The 24433-nt window shown below is 43.2% G+C and overlaps 1 protein-coding gene across 3 annotated transcripts in view; it reads right to left on the bottom strand.

Annotated features, from left to right (window-relative positions):
- Positions 1-229: 229 nt before the first annotated feature.
- Positions 230-24433, bottom strand: part of ITGB6 (integrin subunit beta 6) — a 183896-nt gene continuing 159692 nt past the window's right edge. For all 3 annotated transcript variants that reach the window (XM_033946572.1, XM_033946570.1, XM_033946569.1), the window contains 3 exons: positions 17831-17950; positions 2878-3044; positions 230-649 (listed from right to left, as the gene is read on the bottom strand). In XM_033946572.1, coding sequence (XP_033802463.1) covers positions 551-649; positions 2878-3044; positions 17831-17950 — 386 coding nt within the window. In that variant the 3' untranslated portion in view covers positions 230-550. The remainder of the gene's footprint in view (positions 650-2877; positions 3045-17830; positions 17951-24433) is intronic.

Genomic DNA, 24433 nt, shown 5'->3' with positions numbered 1-24433 from the left:
CCACTGACCCTCAAGCCTTGCATTAAGGAATGCTGGTGTAGAAGGACTGAGGTTGAGATAGACGCTAAAGAATGACAGTCTCTGGTATCCAGAGCAGATATTGTGATGTCATAATGCCTCATTCCACCAATGCCTAAGAGCTAATCACATCAGTGATGTCACAATGGCTTCATTATCCTATACTTGGCTCACATAAGAATCAGAGTATGAAAGGGCTCAGCCACTGACCCTCAAGCCTTGCATTAAGGCATGCTGGTGTAGAAGGACTGATAGACATTAAAGAATGATATGGGATGGTTTCCTGTGGTTATCTGTGGGGAAGGGGACAGGGACAAATTCTGTCCCTGTGTCATTTGAAGCTAATCAATCTTTTTGTCCTTACTTTTCCTCAATACAGTGTCTGACTTGCATAAAATGCTGTTATTGTCTCTGAACTACAACACAATCCTTAAACAACCATTCATAAAAAAAATAACCCTAAGAAACCAATATTTAAATAGTGCTATGAGAGTTCTTGTCAGAAAAGCCAGTATCTTCATACAGTGGGGTGCTAGTACGTGTCCATTGCGTCACCCTTTTGCTTTTCTTGCTGTTTGTAAGTTACATTTGTAAAAGTAGTGATCGAGCCTTTATATAATGGATTTGTTCCCTAAAAAAGAAAAATTCAAATCGTTAAAAGAAGTATTTCTCCTGATTAGAACTTTTAAGCATTGCATCATTTTAAAGCATTTCACTTCTTTAACTCTGATAATTATTTTGGAATCTACTCATACGGCCACTTTTACAAAGCTGCGCGGCAACAGTCCTGAAGCCCTTTAAATCTCTATGGGCTTCGGGGCTGCTAACACAGCACAGCTGCTAGCGCGGCTTTGTAAAAGAGGCTGATAATGTTTACAGACTTAGGGGGCTTATCACAAGGGCCAGCCCTCTTAAAGCATTTTTAACCCATGCTGTGGATCATTCTAGAAAGTGAGTGCTAACGATTATGTATATAAGTGATAGGTAATTATGGCATATATAGTATGTACTTATCCCCCCAGATTCTATATATGGCGCTTTGACTTGTGCGCATAACTTAATTGAATAACGAGCCAATTAATACTGACAATTGGCATCTTTAAAGAATTATTAGTGCTAATTGATTTAATTTAAATTTGCATGTGTAAATATAGGCGTAGCTCCCAAAAAAGGGGTGCAGCCAGTGGGGGCCACCGCAGGAGCGGACTGCTGGGCACGATGGACCACTGGTCTGACCAAGCAGTGGCAAATTCTTATGTTCTGTTTTATTGTGCCAGTTGTTGTATTTTTGTATGCACTTTCTGTATGTTTTAAAATAAATAAAGATTTTTAAAATCAGACATCTGGGAAAACCCAGACATGCCCTCTTTTTAGAGGACAGTCCGGGTTGCTGGACGAACTTTTCAAAACCTAGCTGCTTGGGGTTTTGGAAAGCCCCAACAAGTTCCGGCCAAATCTGGAGGGCCGATTGAGCATGCACGGATGACGTCAATCACATCTACGCATGCTCCAGGCTCTCCAGACACTGCTGGAGCTTGTCGGGGAAGAGAGGAGGCTGTGTGGGGGCGGGGCTGTTGGCTGAACTGGGCAGGGCTGGAGGTGGAACTAGGTTGGGCTAGGGTGGAACAGGGCAGGGTCATGTGTCCTGGGTTTTGTGGAAGAAAATATGGTAACCTTATGCTTAACTAAATTAGCCTATTCATCTGTCTGTATGACCTGTTTTTAAATGAGTATGAAGCTGAGGATCTGATGTGTCCCTCTCATGACAAAGCTATGTAGACTCAGTGAACCTGATTTGGGTAAGTGTGCACCTGAAAAAGATTTATCATCCTAGAGCAGGCACACTCTGCATTTGAATCTGAAATGGAAGACTTCTCAGGACACCTGGCTTGCTGCTGCATCTGTCTGCCACAAACTGATTTATACATAGGGCCTAGCTGACAGCAGCCGCCAGGAACTTGCATTTTCCGCTGTGGATTGGTTAGGATAAAGAAGACTGGCCTGATAGCCCAGCGTCGGTCCTTGGTTGGATCCCCATGTTGGGTCTTTTGCTTCCTGGGTCAGTTTGAGACAGGAGATTCTGTGGAGGGAGCCATGGCCATTACTCAGAAGTGACTTCTAGCCAGCGGCGTCGCAAGGGAAGGAGTTGCCTGGGGTGGTGGCACTATAGGCAATAGGAGGAGGGAGGGGGAGGGGAAGGACCCCCTTCCAGCATCCCCAGCAGAATTTATCAAATAATGAAGAGTTACCTGACAAATCACAGGGGGGGGGGGGGGGTGATAAGAAGGAAGTGTACCTCCTCAAAAGATCATCAGTACAGGTTGATTCCTAAAACCCATCTCTAGATCTTCCCACACCCTTGTTTTTAGGCCAACCTCCGCTGTTGCAGTCTGCTTGTACTGCTTAGGAATACCAGCAGCAGACATAACAAAATCTTAACAGAAAGCAGTGTGTGTGCCCTCGGAGCTGGAGCACGGGCTTAAGCCCAGCCTCTTGTTTCACATGAACTTCACGATATCAAGGACAGTTGTGCAGGGGTGGGGCTTCTGTAAGACCTAAGACTGTGTGTGGCTACATGGGCTCCTGTACTACTTTCTGGTAGATGCTTATGGCTAATGTTTTTTCAGTCAGCAACAGCTTGCCTCATACGTCTCTTTTCTGTTTTACCAAGTTTGTAGTTCTTTTCTGATTTTCATAATTTTATGTTTTTATTGTAAAGTGCCTTGTTTTTAATTTGAAAAGCATGATAGCAAGCCAAAATAAGCATAAACATCTTAATGGTAATCCATATTGACAGCTATGCCCCTGAATGAATTCCAAGTCATAGAATACAGCTTGATTTATAAATATATTACTTACCGTTTCCCATTTGGCTTTTAATCTTTCTGCTTCAAATTTGGCAACTTCTTTACGATCATGAAACGAAACAAGCAACTTCCAAATGCACAGCAGTACAAAACCAATAAGAAGGATAGCGAGAGAAACCCCTAGAATTATCATAGGAATGTTTGGAGGTTCTGGGCAATCTGAGAAAGCAAAAAAAAAAAAAAAAGAGACTTTCAGACTCAGCATTAAAATGTATTGTATTGTAGCACAGATATGGATCTTTGTTTTATCACAGTACGTTGTCTTATTTTAAGAGTAAATTTGATTACGCAACCAGGGCAGGATTAACCAATAGGCCACGTAGGCACGTGCCTAGGGCCCGAAATGGTCAGGGGGGCCCGATGAAGGAGGGTATCAATATTGTTTTTTCCAAACGGCGATGGGCCCCTCCAGCATCAATTGGCAACATGGGCCCCACCCCGATCGGCAACGTGGGCCCCCCCCCCCCATCGACGGAAAGTAAGACAAGCAAGCAACGGCGAAGGGCCCCACCAGCATCGATTGGCAAAGCGGGCCCCCCCGATCTGCAACGCGGCCCCCCCTCATCGACAGAAAGAAAGACAAGCAAGCAATGGGAACTGTAATTGTGCAAGCGGAGCTTCGTGCTCAAAGCTTACCTCTGACGCAGCTTCCTGTTTCCGCCTGGGTGCATGGTGGGGTGGGGCGGGGCAGGGGGCCCAGTGTACTTGCGTGCCTAGGGGCCCTCGATGAATTAATCCTGCCCTGCACGCAACCCCTCTGCTCAAGGAATTACATTGGCTCCCAGTGATCTCAGAATTCAATTCAAGTGCATTTGTATTGCATTTAAGATCTTATTTGGCATTTTCACCACTTTGATTCCTTTAGACTGGAATATGCATAGGTCTCATCTTGCCAGTTCTCAAAAATTAAAACTTACATTTCCCTCTCTCAGTGGTAAAAACAGAACCTTCAGGAGATTTAGGGCTCCTTTTACGAAGGCGTGTTAGGGCCTTAACGTGCGGAATAGCGCGTGCTAAAATGCCACACATGCTAACCGCTACCGCCTCCTCTTGAGCAGGCGGTAGTTTATCAGCTAGTGTGTGCTATAGCACACGCTAATCCGGTGCATGCGCTAAAAACGCTAGCGCACCTTCGTAAAAGGAGCCCCTAGTCATTCTTTTGTGTTTAACCGAATTCTGGAATGCTTTACCGCTTACACTAAGAAGTTTAGGTCCCTTTGCTTTATTCCGGAAAGCTCTGAAAACCTTCTTGTTTGCTAAACACTTTGGAAACTAACTGTCTACTTTTCTTTGCCAAGTTTATGTATTATGTATTATATATTACATTACTGTTAACTGAATCGAGCTCCTTTTGGTTGATGACCCGGTCTATAAAATTAACCCCCTCTTCTACAAAGCCACACTAGCAGCTGCAGCATGGTAACAGCCCCGAAGCCCATAGAGATTTAAAGGGCTTCGGGGCTGTTGCCACGTGGCAGCCGCTAGCACGGCTTTGTAGAAAAGGGGGTAAGTTTTGGTTTTGTTTTTATTCTTTTCTCTGGTTGTATTACAGTGCAGTGCTTAATAAAAGTGGTTGGAACATAAAATGTATTATATTGAAAATGTATTTATAGCCTGCCTTTGTCCAAAGTGGGGAATATAATAACATACATAATTAAAATACATACGTTACAATTCACCATATCCATTAAGGGTATCCTGAAAACCTGGCCAGCTGGTAACTCTCCAGGACTGAACCTGTGCACCCCTGCACTAGAACAACCCCTGTCTGACCCACTGCATCAGTGTCTCATGGCAAACACATCTGGAAAATGGCTAGTCACATAAACCTGTCACTTTCAGGCTTCAATCAGTTCATCTTTTGTGCAAGATAAATAAGTTTAGATTATGCTATCCTAAAAAAAAGTACAATACTGAGCAAAAGCATTTATTTGCCTTCTGATTGTAGAATGTTGCCTTTTTTTTTTTTTTTCCAGCTTTCGTGGGTAAAGGCCCTCCTGAAATCCAAGACAAAGTTTAAAGCAGATTAGCTATTTAGAGGAATGTTAAGAAATATGGAGGGGCAGAGGTGTAGGGGAGGAATGTGTGCCACTTCTTGCAATGACCATAGCAGGCTGCAGACTGTTGCAGGAACAAAATGTTCCTGCTTTCATGTCATGCAGTTTCACTACATCTTCCTTGCCAGCCGGAGGCCTTCCATGTTCTTTTTAGCCCGAGGTTTAGAATGTATTTCGTATTGCACACCCTGTACTGCTTCAGGAGTTGCACATGTGGGTGGGACAAGGGGAGCTCAGTAGAAACTTCAGTGAGTCATCCTGACAGCTCGCCAGGTTCTGGTTCTACAGACAAAATAAGTTCACTAGTATATTTCAAAAAATATATATGTTTATTGTTTATTCAGTTTTTTGATTAAACGCTTTTTCGATACTACAAAGCGTTGTACAAGGTTTAAAATAACATTTAAACAAAAATATAACAATTAAAACATACTTTTCTATGAAAACTACAAGACTGACAACAATTACATACTAGGTAAATACGGACCAATAGGCCCATGGACACAAATAGGGAAAGGGGGGGAAATACAATTGATGTAGAAAATGTGAGGAACATTTAAGGTAAACACAAAAGGGACTGGGAAAATAAATGTAAAAAAAACCAAGTATAGGTTAATCTCTAAAATACAATAGATCAGTTAAAAGCATCTTTAAAAAGAAAGCACTTTAAATTGCTTTAAAAAATTTTTAAGTTTTTTTTCCATTTTTAGGTATAAAGGAAGAGCATTCCAGATCATAGGGGCTGTCACAGCCCATAATAATCTTATTGACCTTTTCACTTAGAAACTTCCCCTCTAGCTCCCAGTAAGGAAAGCTTTAGACCACTGTCTTGCTGGGCACGGAGTAAGCAAGAAGTTAGGGGAGTTTGAACTCTCAGTTAATTATCATTGCTAAAGATAAACAGCCAGCTTAGAAAGCCACAAACTCGGAAGAACACATGAAGACAGGTTTGTGCCAGGCCAGTTGTTAACCTTTATGACAATTTCTATATTAATTATCACATAAACCAAATGTGAGACCTTTCCATACAAATCTGATATTTGTATGAAGATTTGTTATATCCAAGCAGTGATGCAGATGTGTCCCACTGGAGCCTGGGGGGGTTAAAGGGGCTAGGACAAACAGGGTGCAGTCAGAGGTATAGCTAGGTGGGGTGCATAGGGAGCTGCTGTTCCCCCCCAGCAGAATTTGAATGAAATGGTGCCTATGCAAATTGGGCCTGCTGCCTTGCATCAATACCTATTTTATAAAAGGTTTGCTCCCCCTGGCTACGCTTCTGGGTACAGCAGAGGACCTTCTTCCGGCCCATTTTGCAGCGGACACATTAATTTTTAAGAAGGATAACAAAGAAAGGGAAGGAGCAGCCATGGAAACAGTAAGCAGATGTGAGGGCAAGCTGTTTCTGTGTTTTGATGGACTGGGTCCCTTCCATATGTTGCTGATAGTGGGAGAGAGGCCTGGACCTGGTCTTCCTTTTCCTGCTCCTTTAGTGGGTTGGGGCTTCCTACTCTTCTCGGTGTAAGCAGCAGCATTTATAGTAGAGAAAGCAATTAGCTCCCACAAGTAGAGTAACCATATGGCTCCAGAAAAAAAGAGGACATCCGGATTTTACTTCCAGTGCTTTCAATGGAAGTAAAACCCGGATACCTCAATCTGTCCTCCTTTTTCTGGAGCCATATGGTAACCCTACCCACAAGGCCATTTCTGCACAGCCCAGCCTCCATGCATTTTTTTTTGCAACTGCAGGGAGGGAAGGGTGGAGTCATGGGTAATAGACATGCCCAGTACTTATGAGGAGGTTGAAAAGGGAAGGGAAAAGGATAGTGGGGCATTAGGGATGGAGAAGAGAGGAACAGAAAGACATAGGAGGAGGGGAGAGAAAGAAATAGAGAGAGGAATAGGGGAGGGCAGAGAGCCACAGAGGAAAATCAGAGAGGCAGAGAGAGGGTGGGGTAAAAGAAAGAGGGCGCTTTAAGAGAGAGTTAGGGAGCTGAGAGCAATGAGAGATGAAAGGGTATATGTAGAACACTGGGAAGCACAAGGGGAAGGAGAAGAATAAAAAACAGGGATGGGAACTTTGATATGGGAGATCGGCATCCAAACCATGGTATTGGTGTGCCTCTTTATTTGCTACACTTCATATTGAGAATATGCTTGTGTACACTCAGTGGCGTAGTAAGGGGGGGACAGACCACCCCAGGTGCCGTCTTGGTGGGGGCACCGGCACCTCTCCTTCTCTCTGCCTCCCCCCGTTCCTTCCCACTTCTCTCCCGTCACACGAGCGCCTTCAATTCACCCTCACTGTATCTCCAGCTCTTTGCCGGCGCGAACAGTAGCTCCAGCCTGCTCCTTGCGCCGACCTTGGCGCTCCCATCCGACGTCACTTCCAGGTCCCATGACTGGGAAGTGGCATCAGAACGAGAGCCAGTGCCAACGGGGCAGCAAGTTCGAGACGCTGCTCACACCAGGGCAGCGAACTCTTTCTTGACGAAAATCAAGCAAGAATCTGGAAAATAAGTCTGCATGTTTTATAGTGATGGCAGAAAGAGCAGCATCAGGTAGCTAGCTCAGTCAGTGCAAAGTCAATGTTTGATGCCAGGAATCATCTACCACAATAACACATTAACTGGCAGATGAAGATGAAGATCACATGATCTCCTCAGTGTCACAAAATATCTCCTTCCTTCCCTCCCTGTCTCTGCTGTTTAAAAGATTATCTTGGAAATGAATCCATATTGAATCTATCTGCCCGCCCAGTTACTGCTCTGAGTAAAGTCTTCCTGCATATGCTATTTCCCCAAATCTCCAAAGGACAACTCCAGCCAGCATTAGGAACCTTGCTGGGATGGGCAGACTGCCACTCCTTTCAGTGGACTGCCAAAGAAATCATGGTTGATCTAGTTACTGCATATGCTTTCTACAATGACAATGTTTTCCTGCTAAAGAGAATGCAAATGGAACATGTCACGTCTTTGGATTCTGTTTAATTCTGTTGATCACAGATAGTCTAACCCTTTAATAGTTATATTTCTAAAAAGCAGATTTAAAGTACGGGGAACCATAAACATATTCAAAAAAGAAAAAAAGAAAGAGATAATATAAAGTGCAAGGAACAAGTAAACAGCCTTTCATGGTTGCCAGACTCTGCCTGGAAGGGGTTTTTAAAGCTGTAACATTAAAACAGGTTTTTTTTTTCTGTGTAATGGGAGTAGACCAGAATGAGCAGGATTTAGACTTTTCTTGCACATACATGTTATGTAACAAGCTCTTTTAGATGAGCATCATAAGAGCAGATGAAGGCAGAAAAACACCCATGATTCGTTTAGTCTGTCCACTTATTTCAATCACAAAAAACTGAAGTGGCACATTAAATATCCCAAAAATATGTAAGACAGCTCTTATCACTAATACCAAACCGTGCTCAGAATTTGTGTAATTTTCAGACCAAACATTGGGACAAGCCCAGTTGTTAAATGCTGTGGCTTCACACTTCAATCATTGCACAGGATTTTACTAACGGCAAAGCTCAATGAATACAAAAAACTTATCTTGTGCTTGTAAGAACTTGTAATATAGGCTTTGGGTCCTGACGCGTTTCGCGACAGCTGCTTCGGAAGACCTTTAAGACACCATTCAAAAATGTGGTCTATCTCTCCCTTAACCATGCTTACTTTGCGATAAGCACCTTGGACTAGATGCCTACCTCAAAGTGGTAGACACTTATCAAATTAGGTGCTTAACGTTCAATTAAGTGCAATTTACATCAATTATGAGGTACTGATTGTCAATTATCGACATTGATTAAGGGCTAGATTCACTAACCCCCGATTTCGTGTCCAATCTGTGCATGATTGCTTGCAGGCCAACGAATTCAGTAAAGGCCTGCAAGCAAATGGGGATGAACGTTGACGCCCCCCCCCACCCACCGCATGGATCGCTAGAGAGCGATCCTTGAGCATGCGCAGACCATCTTCTTTGCTTATAGATGGTTTGTGCATGCTTTCAGTAGGAATCTTTTGTTTTTGTTTTTTTTTTGCAAGCTCGTGGTTTTAACCCGCTTTAAGCCAGCGGGTTAAAACCACAGGCTTGCACTGTGGGGAAGGGTGGGAGAGTCGGGGCTGCAGGAGTTTGGGGCAGCAGGAAATCAGGGCAGGTGGGAGAGTCGGGGTTTCAGGAGTTCGGGGGCAGGCAGGATATCGGGGCAGGCAGGAGATTCAGGGCTGCAGGAGCTCAGTGCAGCAGGAGATGGGGCAGGCGGGAGAGTTGTGGCTGCAGGAGTTTGGTGCAGGCAGGAGATCGGGGCTGAAAGCAGGAGTTTGGGGCGGAGAGCAGAAAAACAGGGCAGAGAGCAAGGCGGCAGAAGGAAGGGCAGTCGGAAAGGACCTGAGTGGCGGCAGCAAAAAGGGCAAACAGAATGCTAAGAATGATTAAGAAGGGGATCACAAACAGATTGGAGAAGGTCATCATGCCACTGTACCGGGCCATGGTATGCCATCACCTGGAAAACTACGTCCAGCACTGGTCGCCATACATGAAAATGGACATAGTATTACTCAAAAGGGTCCAGAGAAGAGCGACTAAAAAGGTTAAAGGGCTGGAGGAGTTGCCGTACAGTGCCTCTGGGCAGGGCAGGATTAACCATTAGGCTCAGTAGGCACATGCCTAGGGCCCGAAATGGTCAGGAGAGCCCGATGAAGGAGGGCATTAACATTGTTTTTTCCAAACGGCGATGGGCCCCTCCAGCATCAATTGGCAACATGGGCCCCACCCCGATCGGCAACGTGGGCCCCCCCCCCCCATCGACGGAAAGTAAGACAAGCAAGCAACGTGAGTAAGAAAGGCAACAGGAACTGTAATTGTACAAGCGGTGCTGCTTGCCCAAAGCTTCCCTCTGATGCAGCTTCCTGTTTCCGCCTGGGCGCATGGTGGGGTGGGGTGGGGCAGGGGGCCCAGTGTACTTGTGTGCCTAGGGGCCCTCGACGAATTAATCCTGTCCTGCCTCTGAGCCTCTTCTCCCTTGAAAAGAGGGAGAACATGATAGAAACATTCAAGATAATGAAGGAAATAGACTTAGTAGATAAAGCCAGGTTGTTCACCCGCTCCAAGGTCGAGAGAACAAGAGGGCACTCTCTAAAGTTAAAAGGGGATAGATTCTGTACAAACGTAAGGAAGTTCTTCTTCACCCAGAGAATGGTAGAAATCTGTAACACTCTTACGGAGGCTGTTGTAGGGGAAAACACCCTCCAGGGATTCAAGACAAAGTTAGACAAATTCCTGCTGAACCAGAACGTACGCAGGTAAGGCTAGACTGAGTTAGGGCACTGGTCTTTGACCTAAGGGCTGCCGCGGGAGCGGACTGCTTGGCACGATGGAGCACTGGTCTGACCCAGCAGCGGCAATTCTTATGTTATGTACCCAACCCAGGTTCCAAGTACCTAGCTAGATCCCAAGTAGTAAAACAGATTTTATGCTATTTACCCTAGGAAGAAACAGTGGATTTTCCCCAAGCCATCTCAATAATGACCTATGGACTTCTCTGTTAGGTTAAAGCCACAGCCTCAGCACCCTGAGGTTGTGGGTTCAAACTAACGCTGCTCCTTGTGACCCTGGGCAAGTCACATAATCCCCTCATTGCCCCAGGTACATTAGATAGATTGTGAGCCTGCCAGGCCAGACAGAGAAAAATGCTTGAGTACCTGAATTAATTCATGTAAACCATTCTGAGCTCCCCTGAGAGAACAGAATAGAAAATTGAATAAATAAATAAACCCTGCTAAGATAACAGATTTCACCATATTCTCTGGAAACAAATTCCAGAGTCTAATTACATGTTGTGTGAAGAAATATTTTCTTCAGTCTGTTTTAAATCTGCTACTTAGTAGATTCATCGCATGCCCCCTAGTCCTAGTATTTTTGGTAAACATATATGCCAACTTGTATGCCCTCTGACAATTGTGCCTAGCACTTACACTCAAAAAAATGCTTGTATTTTACAAACTAGATGCACTGTTGCTGTCTAATTTTAGGCACCAGCTTATAGAATTGCCTTTTTAGATTGTAAGCTCTCTGGGGATAGGAAAATGCCTAATGTACCTGTGTGTAACTCACTGAGTTACTATTGAAAAAGATGTCAGTTAAATCCAAATACATAAATATATAATTAGATAAATAAAATAATCTACATAAGCACCTAAGCTAGTAACATTGTTGTTTGAATATCTCTCCTCCAGCAGCTCTATGGCTTTGCTACTTGGTCTTGGGCCACCATTAACCTGTTGGCATTGACCAAGCAATTCCATGGCCTGCTGTGTCACGTGAAGGGCCATTTTTGAAAAGGACGTCTAAGTCCGACTTGGACATTTTCTGTAAGATGTCCAAAGTTGGGGTGGGAGGGGGGATGGAAAAACATCCATTTTCAAAACCCTTAAAAAAAAAAATCATCTACTTGGATGTCTTGGCTGCCAGGATGTCTAACTTTACTCTCTATTTGCGACCACAGAAACATCCAATTTGAAAATGTCCAAATCTAGATCATTTGGTTGTGGGAGGGCCCAGCATTGTAATGAACAGGCCATATAGAAATGCTAATAAAGCAGTGGGGCACCTAAGAGGGCACTGCTGTGAACTTTACATAAAGGGTGTCATGTGTACATCTCACCATACCCCCTTATAATTTACGATGAGCCCTCCCAAACTACCCCAAAACCTACTATACCCACCTGTCTACCACCCCAATAGCCCTTATGGCTGCAGGTGGCATCTATATGTCAGTATAGTAGGATTGTGGTGGGCTCACAGTTTCCACCATAAATGTAGTGGTTAGAGTGGCATATGGGTCTGGGTCCTCCTCTCTATGGTTCATTAGCCCGCCCACCGGGCTACTTAAGATACTTGTGTGCAGTTCTACTAGGCTTCCCCATACCAGATGCTCCTGTTTTAGAGACAGGTATATACCTTTTTGTTCTCATTTTTGTGTGGTGGTGGAAGGGGGTCAGTTAGCACTGGGGGAGTGGGGATGTCTTACCTTGATGCATGCAGTGGTCATCTGGTCTGTTTGGGCACCTTTGTGGCACTTAGACACTTCTAAAACAGGTCTAAGTTCCGTCCAGGATGTCTTGCAAAATGTTTGATTATCACTGCAAGATGTCTATGTCTAACCCCCACTTGGGAACACCCAAAGCCCACCTTCGCCACGTCCATCTCACGTCCATCTCACAGAGGCTGGGACACCTCACTAAACGTCCAGAAAGACAGTTTCAATTATCGGCGCTTGGACGCTCTGGCGATTAGGACGTCCAAGTGCCGATTTAGGATGCTTTTTGGACATCTATTATGAGCCTGATAGTGTGCACTCTTCTGATAGAGTGTGCATATGTAATAGTGCCATGCACACTCTATCAAGAAAGAGTGTGCATTATACCCAAATTCTGCATTTGGCACCATAAGTTGTGTGTGCAAATTGGTGTGCACAACCAATTTGCACGCACACGTTCAAGTTTCAAGTGTATTTAAAATTTCTTATACCGCCCAATCAGCCTTCTGGCGCTGATAATTGGTATTTAGCACCTCATAAGTGATGCTAATTGCCACTAATTAAAACTTACACACACAGCCTGGTAGGCACATTAAAAAACAACTGCATGTGTGTGAATCTGAAAAGGGGGCTTGGCCAGGAGAGGAACATGGGCATATTGTGGATATTCCTAAAAGTTAGGCACACTGTTATAGAATATACTCTATGTATGCACAGCTTAGGCGCAGACATTTAGGCTTGGTCTTCCTTTGCCTTAATAGGAGCACCGATATGTTTATAACAATCTTTATTCATTTTCAAATCAAACAAAATATATCATAAAAGTAATATCACAAAAATATATCATAAAAGTAATTTCCATATAGCACTATAATATCTAACACATAAAATCTAATAGTGTAAAATCCCCATCCACCCACCCTTCATCACATTCTCAAATAAAATCGAATATATTATATTATACAACATATTATAACATATCGTATTAAATTACATCCCAAATCCACCCTCCCCCTTGAGTGTGCTAGATAAAACTAAGAATGCAAAAGAAAAGGAACAGAAAAGAAATGATGTCTATTCATCACAATACTTTTCCAATGGCCCCCGTATCTTTACAAAGTTATTATATGTCCCTTTTTGTACCACTATTGCTCTTTCCATCTTAAAAATATGGCATAACGAATTCCACCAGAATGTGTAGTTAAGATTCTTGTGATTTTTCCAATTATTGGTAATATGTTGAATGGCAACCCCTTTCATAACTAATAAAAGTTTATTATTATGTGACGATATTTGACTCTTCTTCCTCATAGCCATTCCAAATAAAACAGTATCATAGGAAAGCGCAACATGGTTTTCCAATAAAGAGTTTACTTGAGTCTAGATTGAATTCCAAAATAACTTGATGAAGGGACAATAATAAAGTAGATGATCTAATGTCCCTGGTTCCAGATATGTTAATAGTACATATTGCAGCTAAGTGTGATTCTTTATATGGCGTATGCCTTTTACTGCATAGAACTGTTCCAGTTGACTCCAATTCTTTTGGAAATATATATACAATATGGCCCTATGTGTTTATACCCCCCAATTCTATACATGGCGCCTACAAATTGGGTGTGTGGTTATAGAGCAGGACCAGTAATATAATTAAATGGCACTAACTTGGCACATAATTGATGATAGCTATCAATAATTGGCATTAAATGGCAGCTGCATATGTAATGGTGTACTTAACTTCTCTCATGTGCAAAGAAATATTTTCTCCTATTGTTTTAAATCAAGCTTCATCACGTGCCCCCTAATCCTAGTGTTTTCGTCAAGAGTGAACTAGTGAATCACATCTACCCTTTCCACTCCACTCAGACCTCTATCATAATCATCCCTGAGGCATCTCTTTTCCAAGCTGAAGAGCCCTCGCCTCCTTAGCTTTTCCTCGTAGGGAAGTTGTGCCATCCCTTTTTTCCATTTTTATCGCCCTTATCTGTACCTTTTCTAATTTCACTGTATCATTTTTGAGATCTAGCAACCAGAACTGCACACAGTCTTTGAGGTGCAGCTGTACCATAGAGCAATACAAGGGCATTATAACAATTTCATCTTTGTTTTCCATTCCTTTCCTGATAATTCCCAACATTCTATTTGCATGGGAGGCATATGGGCCTGTCTGGAGTGTTCTGACTATTCTTGCAGGCACTTTACAAAATAGTTGCATCCGGAAATGTGCAGACATCGATGTCCGCGCGTGCGCAGGGGCCCTCCGGCCGTGACCCTAAACCTGTCATGTCACCGGCGGGGGGGGGGGGGGATCCTGGAGGAGGGGAGGTGCGGGGAGAGGAGGAGAGAAGCTGGCGAAGGAGGAGAGTTGTCGGCACAAGCTGACTGCCTACAGGACGTGCCTCTCGCTGCGAGAGGCATGTCTTCTAAGAAAACAGCTGGCACCTCTCCTCCTTGCCAGTGTCTCGGGGCACACCTGGAATCTGCTGTGGCACATTAGTTTACGATATGCTGCTCTAAATCCTGGGCAAATGGGCAGATCTAAGCTTGAGGCATATTTCCTATATTAACATGCCAATATTATATTTGTTCTACCCACACTCCCTCATCTCTTCTGCAACTCAAAAGAAAGCAATAGCTCTCCTGCAGTGCTTCCTCAGTTTAACACACAGTGGGGCTCATATTATAGTTCCAACTTACAGCTCCATGATTTACAGGTTGATGAATCTGTCAGCTGTTTATTGCCTGGTGGACCACATACAATCAAGCATTTTAGTTTGCTGTTTCCCCCGTGTCTGTATAGTGTGTTTAATGAGAATTTGTAGCTTAGTACAGAATATTGTATATTACTTTTTCTTTCACATTAGATTAGTTTGGGGAAACATTAATTAGAATGAAGTGAATCTGATCATTTACTTATTGCTAGCAGTGGTGTGCTGACCTCCCGCACTGCGATCACGCTTGATTTCTTTATTACTTGGAAATGCTTTAAAAATAATAAGCAGACAAGAACCTTGGCTGCATTAAGCTTTTATCTTTAGAACATGCCAGGCACAAGCATGTGTTATGATGCCAATAGTGTTTTGACGGACTTTGATTGGAGATGAATTGGGAGTACTCATGAAGACATTTAGGAAACAAATCATAATAAGCCACCGAGTGGCAAAATCCTTGGGGTGTTTTTCCAACCTTGTACCTGTTAGTCAGTTTTCATAGAGAACAGATTGGGTAATTTCTCTTTGGATAAAACTGGCTAAAAGTAACAGCATACAAAATTACTCTGATCTTTGTGCAGCTGAGGTTCCAGGGCATAAACTAGGCCAGGTCTGCCCAAGTCCGGTCCTCGAGATCTACTGGCAGGCCAGGTTTTCAGGATATCCACAATGAATATCCATGAGAGAGATTTGCCTGCACTGCCTTCTTGATATGCAGATCTCTCTCATGCATATTCATTGTGGATATCCTGAAAACCTGGCCTGCCAGTAGATCTCGAGGACCGGACTTGGGCAGCCCTGAACTAGGCCATCCAAACCCCACTGGGAGTGCCTACTATAACAGCAGCTACTTATAAACGATATTGCTGAAGGGTTGTCGTGTAAGATTTGCTTCTTTGCGGATGATACCAAAATCTGCAATAGAGTAGACACGCCGGATGGTGTGAATAAGATGAAGAAAAGACCTGGCGAATTTGGCAGTTAAAATTTGGCAGCTAAAATTTAATGCTAAAAAATGCAAGGTCATGCATTTAGGCTGCAAAAACCAGAGGGAACGGTACAGTTTAGGTGGTGAAGAACTCATGTACACGACGGAAGAGCGGGACTTAGGTGTGTTTGTATGTGATAATCTTAAGGTGGCCAAACAGGTTGACAAAGTGATGGCGAAAGATAGAAGGATGCTAGGTTGCATAGGGAGAGCTATGGCCAGTAGGAAAAAGGTGGTATTGATACCCCTGTAGAAGACTTTGGTGAGACCTCATTTAGAATATTGTGTACAATTCTGGAGGCCGCACCTTCAAAAAGATATAAAAAGTATGGAGTCGGTCCAAAGGAAGGCTACTAAAATGGTGTGTGGTCTTCGTGATATGGCATATGGGGACAGACTTAAAGATCTCAATTTGTATACTTTGGAGGAAAGGCGGGAGAGGGGAGATATGATAAAGACGTTTATATACCTGTGTAATGTAAATGCGCATGTGTTGAGTCTCTCTCATTTGAAAGGAAACTCTGCAATGAGAGGGCATAGAATGAAGAGGTGATAGGCTCCAGAGTAATCTAAGGAAATACTTTTTTACAGAAAGGGTGGCAGATGCATGGAACAGTCTCCTGGTGGTGGCAACAGAGACTGTGTCTGAAATCAAAAGGGCCTGGGATAGGCACATGGGATCTCTCAGAGAGAGAAAAAGATAATGGTTACTGCGGATGGGCAGACTAGATGGGCCATTTGGTCTTTATCTGTCATCATGTTTCTATGAAAGTGCATGGTTATGCTTAGCTGCTGTGTGTTGCGGGCAAATTTGAAACCCACGGAGCTAGGTGCCTGAGTCAATGGTTATTTGCTTGGGTGTCTGAAAAGATTGCAATTAGCAACAGCATCTGCATCCCATCAATTGGGCTAAAATCATAAGTTGGTGAATGAACACAAGCATTGGCATTCCTAATATGGAGTAGGAATAGGGATTTGTATACCGCTTTCTTGTAGTTATACAACCACATTCAAAGTGGTTTATATACAGGTACATCAAGCATTTTCTCTATCTGTCCTGGTGGGCTCCCAATCTATATAATGTATCTGGGGCAGTAGATGATTAAGTGACTTGCCCAGGGTCACAGAGAGCAGTATGGGGTTTGAACCCACAACCCAAGAGTGCTGAGGTTGTAGCTCTAACCATCATGCTACACTCTCCGTATGTATTTATTTTCCACAGTTATAACCCACCTACAATTAAGTGGGGAACAATACACATGCATAAAAAACAAAAAATGACATTCATTACATTTGAGCAGAGAAGTTGCTTTTAAAGATGGGAGTCTTTGGGACTATCTGTCTCTTTCTTTGACAACTGTCGTGCAAAACATCTGAGCCTTGTGAAAGGATGTGAAAATCATGCTGGGCTATTCTGTTAAATCGGGAAATATCTCAGTTTGTCTGCCACTGAATATATCTGGTATCCCGCAGTGTAGCCTCTCCCCCTTGGAATCTGTGCAAAACTCTGTTGCACGACTCATCTTCTATCAACCTCGCTACACTCATGTCACCCCTCTCCTTAAGTCATTTCACTGTCTCCCTATCTGCCATTGCATACAGTTCAAGATCTTATTGCTGACCTACAAGTGTGTTCATTCTGCTGCCCCCCAATATCTCTCCTTGCTTCTCTCTCCTTATATACCTCCCAGAGAACTCCGTTCCTCAGTTAAGTCACTCTTAGCATTACCCTTCTCCTCCACTGCCAATTCCAGACTTTGTTCCTTTCATCTTGCTGCCCCCTATGCCTGGAATAAATTACCTGAGTTTGTCCGTCAAGCCCCTTCCTTTGTTTAAAAGCAGACTGAAAACCCACCTTTTTGATATAGCTTTCAATCCTTAACCCTACTCTTCTGCCGTCCAACCCAGCCTGCTGATTAACCGTTCCCCATAACTGTATCCATGACATCCTGTTGTCTGTTTTGCCTATTTAGATTGTAAGCTCTTTGAAGCAGGGACTGTTTTCTTCTTCTTTGTAACTCTGTGCAGCACTGCGTGCGTCAGATAGCACCATAGAAATAATTAATAGTAGTAGTAATATAGTGCAGACTACAGTGATTTGTTATACTCTTCACCTCTGCATCCGATTCTCTGATATTACATTATTAAATGCCTACCTTTCTGGTTTATGTTATAAATGACCGTCCTTCCCTTCTCATCTGGAGCCATCAGGAATGTAATAAGACATTTGTTTTCACCTTGCAAAGAGCAGAAAACAGATTTATCCTTGGAAAAACCTGTAGAAAGAGAAGCCATACAGCCAAATGAGATTCATAATGCGACAACTGATGGATCCGTGTCACCGAGTATATGATAAATGGGGAGGAAGGTAGAAATATGGAAAAGCTTTTCACAGGTTTTTATCCTTTTCATTTTCATATAGACTTTTTACTTAAAAAAAAACACACCAAATTTACTCATTAGTGGCTCTGCAAGCTGTCAGCTATCATTCCTGACCATCAAATACCCTTATTAATGTGCTTAGGTATGAGTTTCAGTGAATTGAAAATGCTTCCGAGATAGCTACTGTTGCCTGTCTGGAGAGAATAGTCTCTTTTATTTTACATTCTGTCTAAATCACTAAGAGCTACAGCATGGCCAGATTGCGTTTCAGGGACAGATAAGCATGTATTGAGCTGATACTAAATATTTCAAAAAGAGTGCCATTTACGCATTCTCCATGCGGTCCATAAAGGTTTAGTGTGGCATATGTTGTCACAATGCTAAATTTAAAATGGTTCTGGGATCACAATGCTATGATTCTTTCACTTGTGGCTAAAAGGTAATGCAGGAATCAATCCATTCAATCTTCCTCTACTTGAAATCTGAATGTAGATCCCCCAAACTCTTCCCATGTCAGGGCCTTTCTACTCTAGGCTTGTGAAAGGAAAAGACAAGAAATAAGAAACCAAAACGTAACAAAAAAAAGTCTTTTGTAATGGGAGACTTCTGAGCTAGAGCCAAGGTATTAATGCTGTCCCAAGTCGTTCTATTAGTTAACCAAATCTTTCAGTAATGGTTCCATGCTTGGGTGTGCTGATCAGTGAACACTGGACCTCCACAGTTCACAGAAAGGGTGAAGTATTTCAGAAGGTAAATGGTTATGCATTAACCAAGCTTGGCAATGTTAATAAAACATCTGACAGGAATAAATTGGTTGGAAAAGCTTTTCGCTAACAGTAAGTAAAAGTTAGCATTCTAGACCAGTGGTCCTCAAATGGGGCCACATCTGGTCACAAACATTTTTTTTTTCTTTTTGGTTACGAGGAATGAAGGACTTGGCTATAGCTGACCGAATATTCCAAGAAAAATAGAGCCACAAAAGATTTTGCTGTGAGAACTCCTGTGCTAGGTAAATGGAGAAAGAAAAAAAAAAAAAAGTATCTTAAAACTTCCATTGCGTGCTTGATGACTCCCTTCTCCTTGATTCTGAGAGCTGGGGGCCACTAGGCAGGCAGGAGAAGGAGTATGAAGAAAAGCAGAACATGTGCATGTTCTTGATATTCCAATCCCCTTTTCTCTTTCAAGTATGATTTGAAATGCATGCTATTTAGTTGCTGATTGACACTGTCTGTGCTGCATCATCTCAGTGAAATGAAAACTGTCGGAGAGTGAGCCAAATGTATGCAAAAGAGCACAAAGACAGACATAACAAGCTTCAAAAATATGAATGATTTTTACATTTAAAGGACAATTTTATATAGCATGGTGAGATCAGAATTCAGACATTCAGATTGAGCTGTTCACAATTCCACCTGGTAATTTAGAAAAGGCTGTACCAAATATTCTCCCCTGCCCTAATTGTGCATCCTGCTATCCCCCCATTGTGTGTGAGAACAGTTTATTGTATAAGTCACTGTTCCTGAAATTCATGTTCCCCCCAATCCCTTTCTACACTAGGCAAATTGCTCCCAGCCCCCCCCCCCCGATCAATCACTCTGACTGCAAAGCCCCCAACAAACCACCTAACAGCAATTAACCCCTTCATCAGTTCTTTCTTTCCAAAAGACAAGCCCCCACCTCTGACTCTTATCGGGGGTCCTTGGTGGGCTAATGGGAACAGATGTGATCCCCAGTTGCTCTGTTTAGGCCCGAAACAAAATGGCAACAGATGACCTCTTTTTTTAAAGTTTAAATATTTTATTAGTTTACTAGTCTTTAAGTGTTTAAGCGTTTTACCTCATGCAAAATTGTCATTTCTTTAATAAGACATTAACTATTTTTTCTGCAGCCCTCACAAAGTTTAACATTTTGCCTACCTTTGTTGTCTGGTGACTTTATTTTTCTGTGCTTTTAACCATGTTTCCAGGGCCTCCTGCATGCTTCTCCTTTGGTCCTCCTTCCATCCCCAATCAACATCTATCTCTCCCTCTCTCCATGAGTAAAATTTTTCACTCTCTGCCCTCTCCCCCTTCCCCAGTGTAACATTTTTCCTTCCCTCCTTTCTGCCCTCCCCATCCATCTCACCCTCTCCACGACCAACACTTTCTGCCTCCTGCACACTTTCTCTCTTTGTCATTGCCTCTTCCCTCAGTGGTATCCCTCTTTCCCACCTCCCAACCCAGCATGCTCTCTCCCCATGCACTATCTCACCCTCAACTCCAGTGTGTAGCACCTTTCCTTTGCCTCCCTTTCTGCCAGGTCCAGCAGCACCTCTTCTCCCTTCCTTTTACCTTCCCCCTGACTAGCAGTACCTCTTCCCTGCTCCCCTGTCCAGCAGTATCACTTCCATGCTCCCTCTGTCCAGCAATACCCCTTCTCCCTTCCTTCTACCTCGCCCCTGTCCATGATCTTCCTTCCTTTTACCTCCCCCTGTCCAGCAATACCCCTTCTCCTTTCCCTGCTCCCCCTGTCCTGCATCTGCTAGCTTTAGTTTAGCTTTAGCCGTGGTTTCATCAGGCAGCCTCGGGACTTTTGCTAGGCCAGCCCACCTCACATCATTGAAGTGGGCCAGCCTAGCAAAGGCCCCACGGCTGCTTGATGAAACCACGGCTAAAGCTAAATTAAAGCTAGCTGCCGCTGCTGGTTTGAGGATGAGAAGAAGAGGAGTCTTGCCAGCGTATAGCCGGCAGAAGGCAGGAAATCAGCTGACGCAAGCATGGGTGATCGGTGGCAGAAGGCGAGATTATTGTACTGCGCATGCGGAGGCATGGAGGCACAGAGTTTCAAGTGCGCATGCGCGCTAAGGGTTTTATTATTATAGATAAGATAAATAAACAAAGTGTACAAATATTAAGTAGGACATGAAACAACCCAGCTGTGCAAACCATGGATGGTATATAAGAAAAGAGTAATGAGTATAAGACAATACAACCAGATATCTCATTTCATATAAGACAATACAACCAGATATCTCATGTCAAACATATATGGCAAGGCCAGTACATAGATTTAAAGCAGAAGATATTGTGACAAACCTACTGCAGACCCAAGGTTTATCACAGGAAAATATAGGAAAACATACAAACCCCGGTGCAGAAGGGCAGACCAGGTCAGAGCCCATGACAGTAATTTAGCTGACTACCCTATGTGCAGTGAAGATGAGACTGAGACACAACAGGAAAGATTTGCCTTACCTAAGGCAGTGCCAAAGCAAAGCAGGAAATCTTTGCCCTACTATTATCCAGTTCCTGTAAGGCAGAAAACAGACAGACAGTTTTCCCTCAGAGAAACGTCCCAGGCTGAAGAAGGAAAACCCTTCCTCCCACTGAAGTCAAGGGTGTGTGGGTTTTTTTTCCTCAGCTTAAAGCAGGCTCTGTAGAGAGCAAAGGAGGGCAGGACAGGAGGAGAGGCAGGAAGCTCAGAACGGGACTGAACTTACCCCAGACCAGGCAGGCAGCCCTGACTGGGAAATTAGAGATGAGAAAGGTGAAGGAAACCTTCCTTCAGGAGTCTGTTCCTCAGAGCTGAGTGAGAATATGATATGGGAAGATAGTGCTGCTGCTGAGGTTTGGCCAGAGCAAATGGAAGTTGCTTGAAACAAACGTGAGTCTTTCGGATGTTTTCCATGGCTGTTTTTTTTCTCTGGTAAGCAGACTGTGTGGGCTACCAGAGAGGGTAATTTTGGACTGTAAAGTTTTCTGCATTTTTCCTCTATGCTTTAAGCAAAAGGGACAGTATCCTTCACTGTACTAAACAGTGACTAAATTAAACCAAACGCTGAGCAGGAAACTCAGCCTGTTTGTGTCTCTGATTCACTGTTAACAGATCTCCGTGTGGGAACCCCAGCTGATAGTGGTTACTATAGCAACCATTTTGCCTGCCTGCTTCTCAGAAACGTATTGAGAATCTCTGAGTCTAAAACTGCTGTTTTCTCTGAATGATATAAAGCTGTGTGTGCCTTGCTAAGGAACCTGCTTGCCAGAAATATAAATGATTTTGTCTCTTTCTCATGGCTACCTGTACCAGCAGCCCAGCAGTGCTGGCTAATTAATTACTGCCATAAACTCCCTTACTGCAGCTCAGGAATGGGGAGCTGCTTATTTCAGTTGTTGTACAACAGTGAAGCATTTAAGCGAAAGGATTGTATTCTTTTCCTGCATAATGTATGCCTAACCTTAAGACTGGTGAAGAGGACTGTATATAATTTGCCTACTAAAGCCCAGAGCTGGCAATTGAGTTAAAGTTTGTTTTGAGGAACCTTTTCTTTCTGTTATATTTTTATGCTCACATTGAAACCTGTGATGGACTATGATTTTGAGGCCAGTGGCCAAATAAAGCTTATGATTTTTCACCAAGGCCATTCTGACTACGTGGTATTCTTTAAAGGAACCTTGGAGATAAGCTAAGATAGGCATCTGCCTAGTGTTAACCAATTTGTAAAGGCATCCTAATTCTAAAGGGACCATGCCAGATTGGAGCAACATGTCACTACCTGACTGCCCATTACGTTCTTTGAGGGCACAGGTGTGACAATATGCACACTAAGCATAGAAGAGAATTCCCAACGAGCATCATAGAAAAACTAAAATTAAGCTAAGGAGAGGTTACTTATACAATATACTCTGAAATACTATGGTCCAAAGCACACTAAGATTGAACAGGGCTCCATATTCTAAGGAATGATCTAGTAGAATGGTGTTTTTCTGTAATAACACTTTCAAATTTGGTAGTTATACATACTGTATTCCACCATACAATGAATTCCACTTTGGATAAGTCCTTCCAGCAATGCAAAATGTTTTTGATGGCTTGGAGCATTGGGTTCAGAAAAGGGAATGTGTAAGTCCCTATTGTCCACGAACAATAATTTTGAGATGTAAAAGCTTTAAAATGGAAGAGATGGTGCTCCAAACCTTTTCTCAGTACACCAAAAGGTATGAGCATTGATATATCATATGAGGTAGGGTACCCACTGATGACTCACAGGACCAGCATGTATTAGAGACTTCATGAGAGAATTTAGCAAGCTTTTGCGGGGTCCTGTGAGCCCGATGTAAAAAAAAAAAAAGAGGACCTCTTAACTTCTACTGAAAGTGATTCCTACTAATCTCAACACTTCCTAATACAGAAGTATAGAAAATGATGGCAGATAAAGACCATAAGTGTCTATCCAGACTGTCCATCCACACCAGCTACAAAGTTTTATAATCCCTTTCCCTCTCTCAGAGATCCTCTGTTCTTGAATTCAGATACAGTTATTATCTTCACCTCCACTGGGAAGCTATTATAGGCAAACACAAACTAAAAATCCAACAGAACTGCAGTGATATGTCGAACAACAAACAAAGGAAAAAACTGCAGGAGTTATATACAAGGTGCCAAGTCTTTAATCAACAAACATAAATATAAACATAAAACAGTTTGTATCCAGAATATGTTCCAGAATGTTGGTGAACCGGGACCCGACATGGTCCGTGTTTCGAAGAAACACTCCTTCCTCAGGGGTCCTAAAGAGTATCACATACTGGGGTACTATATGGATAACAACTGGAAAAAAGCGATTGTATGAGCAACTAGGCAAAATGGGTAGGCTCCTTCGTAGTGCGAGTCCCGCGAGAACTGATGGCAGCCATTCAGGAAGCAGCGCGGGGCCAGGCAGGAGCACAAAAAGTTCACGCCTGCCTTGTGCGCCACTCTGCCGCAAGAGAAGAGGACTCCGAGGCAGCCGTCCAGCGAGGGAGGGGCAGGAGCACAGAAAGCTCCTGCCGATACAGTAGTGGACTGCCAGAATTAAACAAGCACCTTGTGGGTCGGATTAAAAAAACTAAACGGGCTGGATATGGCCCGCGGGCCATAGTTTGCCCATGTGTGGATTAGACAGTAATATCTGTCGTTTTTGATAATTTTTACATGTTACCCCATTTTTTTACATGTCACCCCCTTCCCACCCCTACAGTATTTTTCCCCAGATAGTAAGTCATATGTATACCAAGTTTGGTTGAAATCTCTCCATGCGTTTCAGAGTTATGCTAGGAACATACACATACATACACACACAGATACATCCGATTTTCTGTAATTGATCTGTTTCCTCCTCCCTTTCCTGAGTATAAACCCTCTAAAAAAATTAATTTCTTGGCTGTTTTTCAAAGATTTCAGAACTTCTGTATCCCTCTTCACTTCCTTTTAAACTGTTAGACATCTCTATAGACTGTAATGATACAGAATTCAGCCATAAATGCTGACTCTGCCTTAACTCTGTCCTCACTGCCTACACAGTAGCTAGTTTCGGCTTAGGCAGTTAGAGGAGATATATGGTCCAGTTAAGTGCTCCTGAG

This window comes from Geotrypetes seraphini, chromosome 5 (assembly GCF_902459505.1).
Source record: "Geotrypetes seraphini chromosome 5, aGeoSer1.1, whole genome shotgun sequence".
Classification (NCBI taxonomy): Eukaryota; Metazoa; Chordata; class Amphibia; order Gymnophiona; family Dermophiidae; genus Geotrypetes; species Geotrypetes seraphini.
The sequence above is the reverse complement of the archived record's forward strand: the minus strand, read 5'-3'. Positions and strand labels throughout refer to the sequence as shown.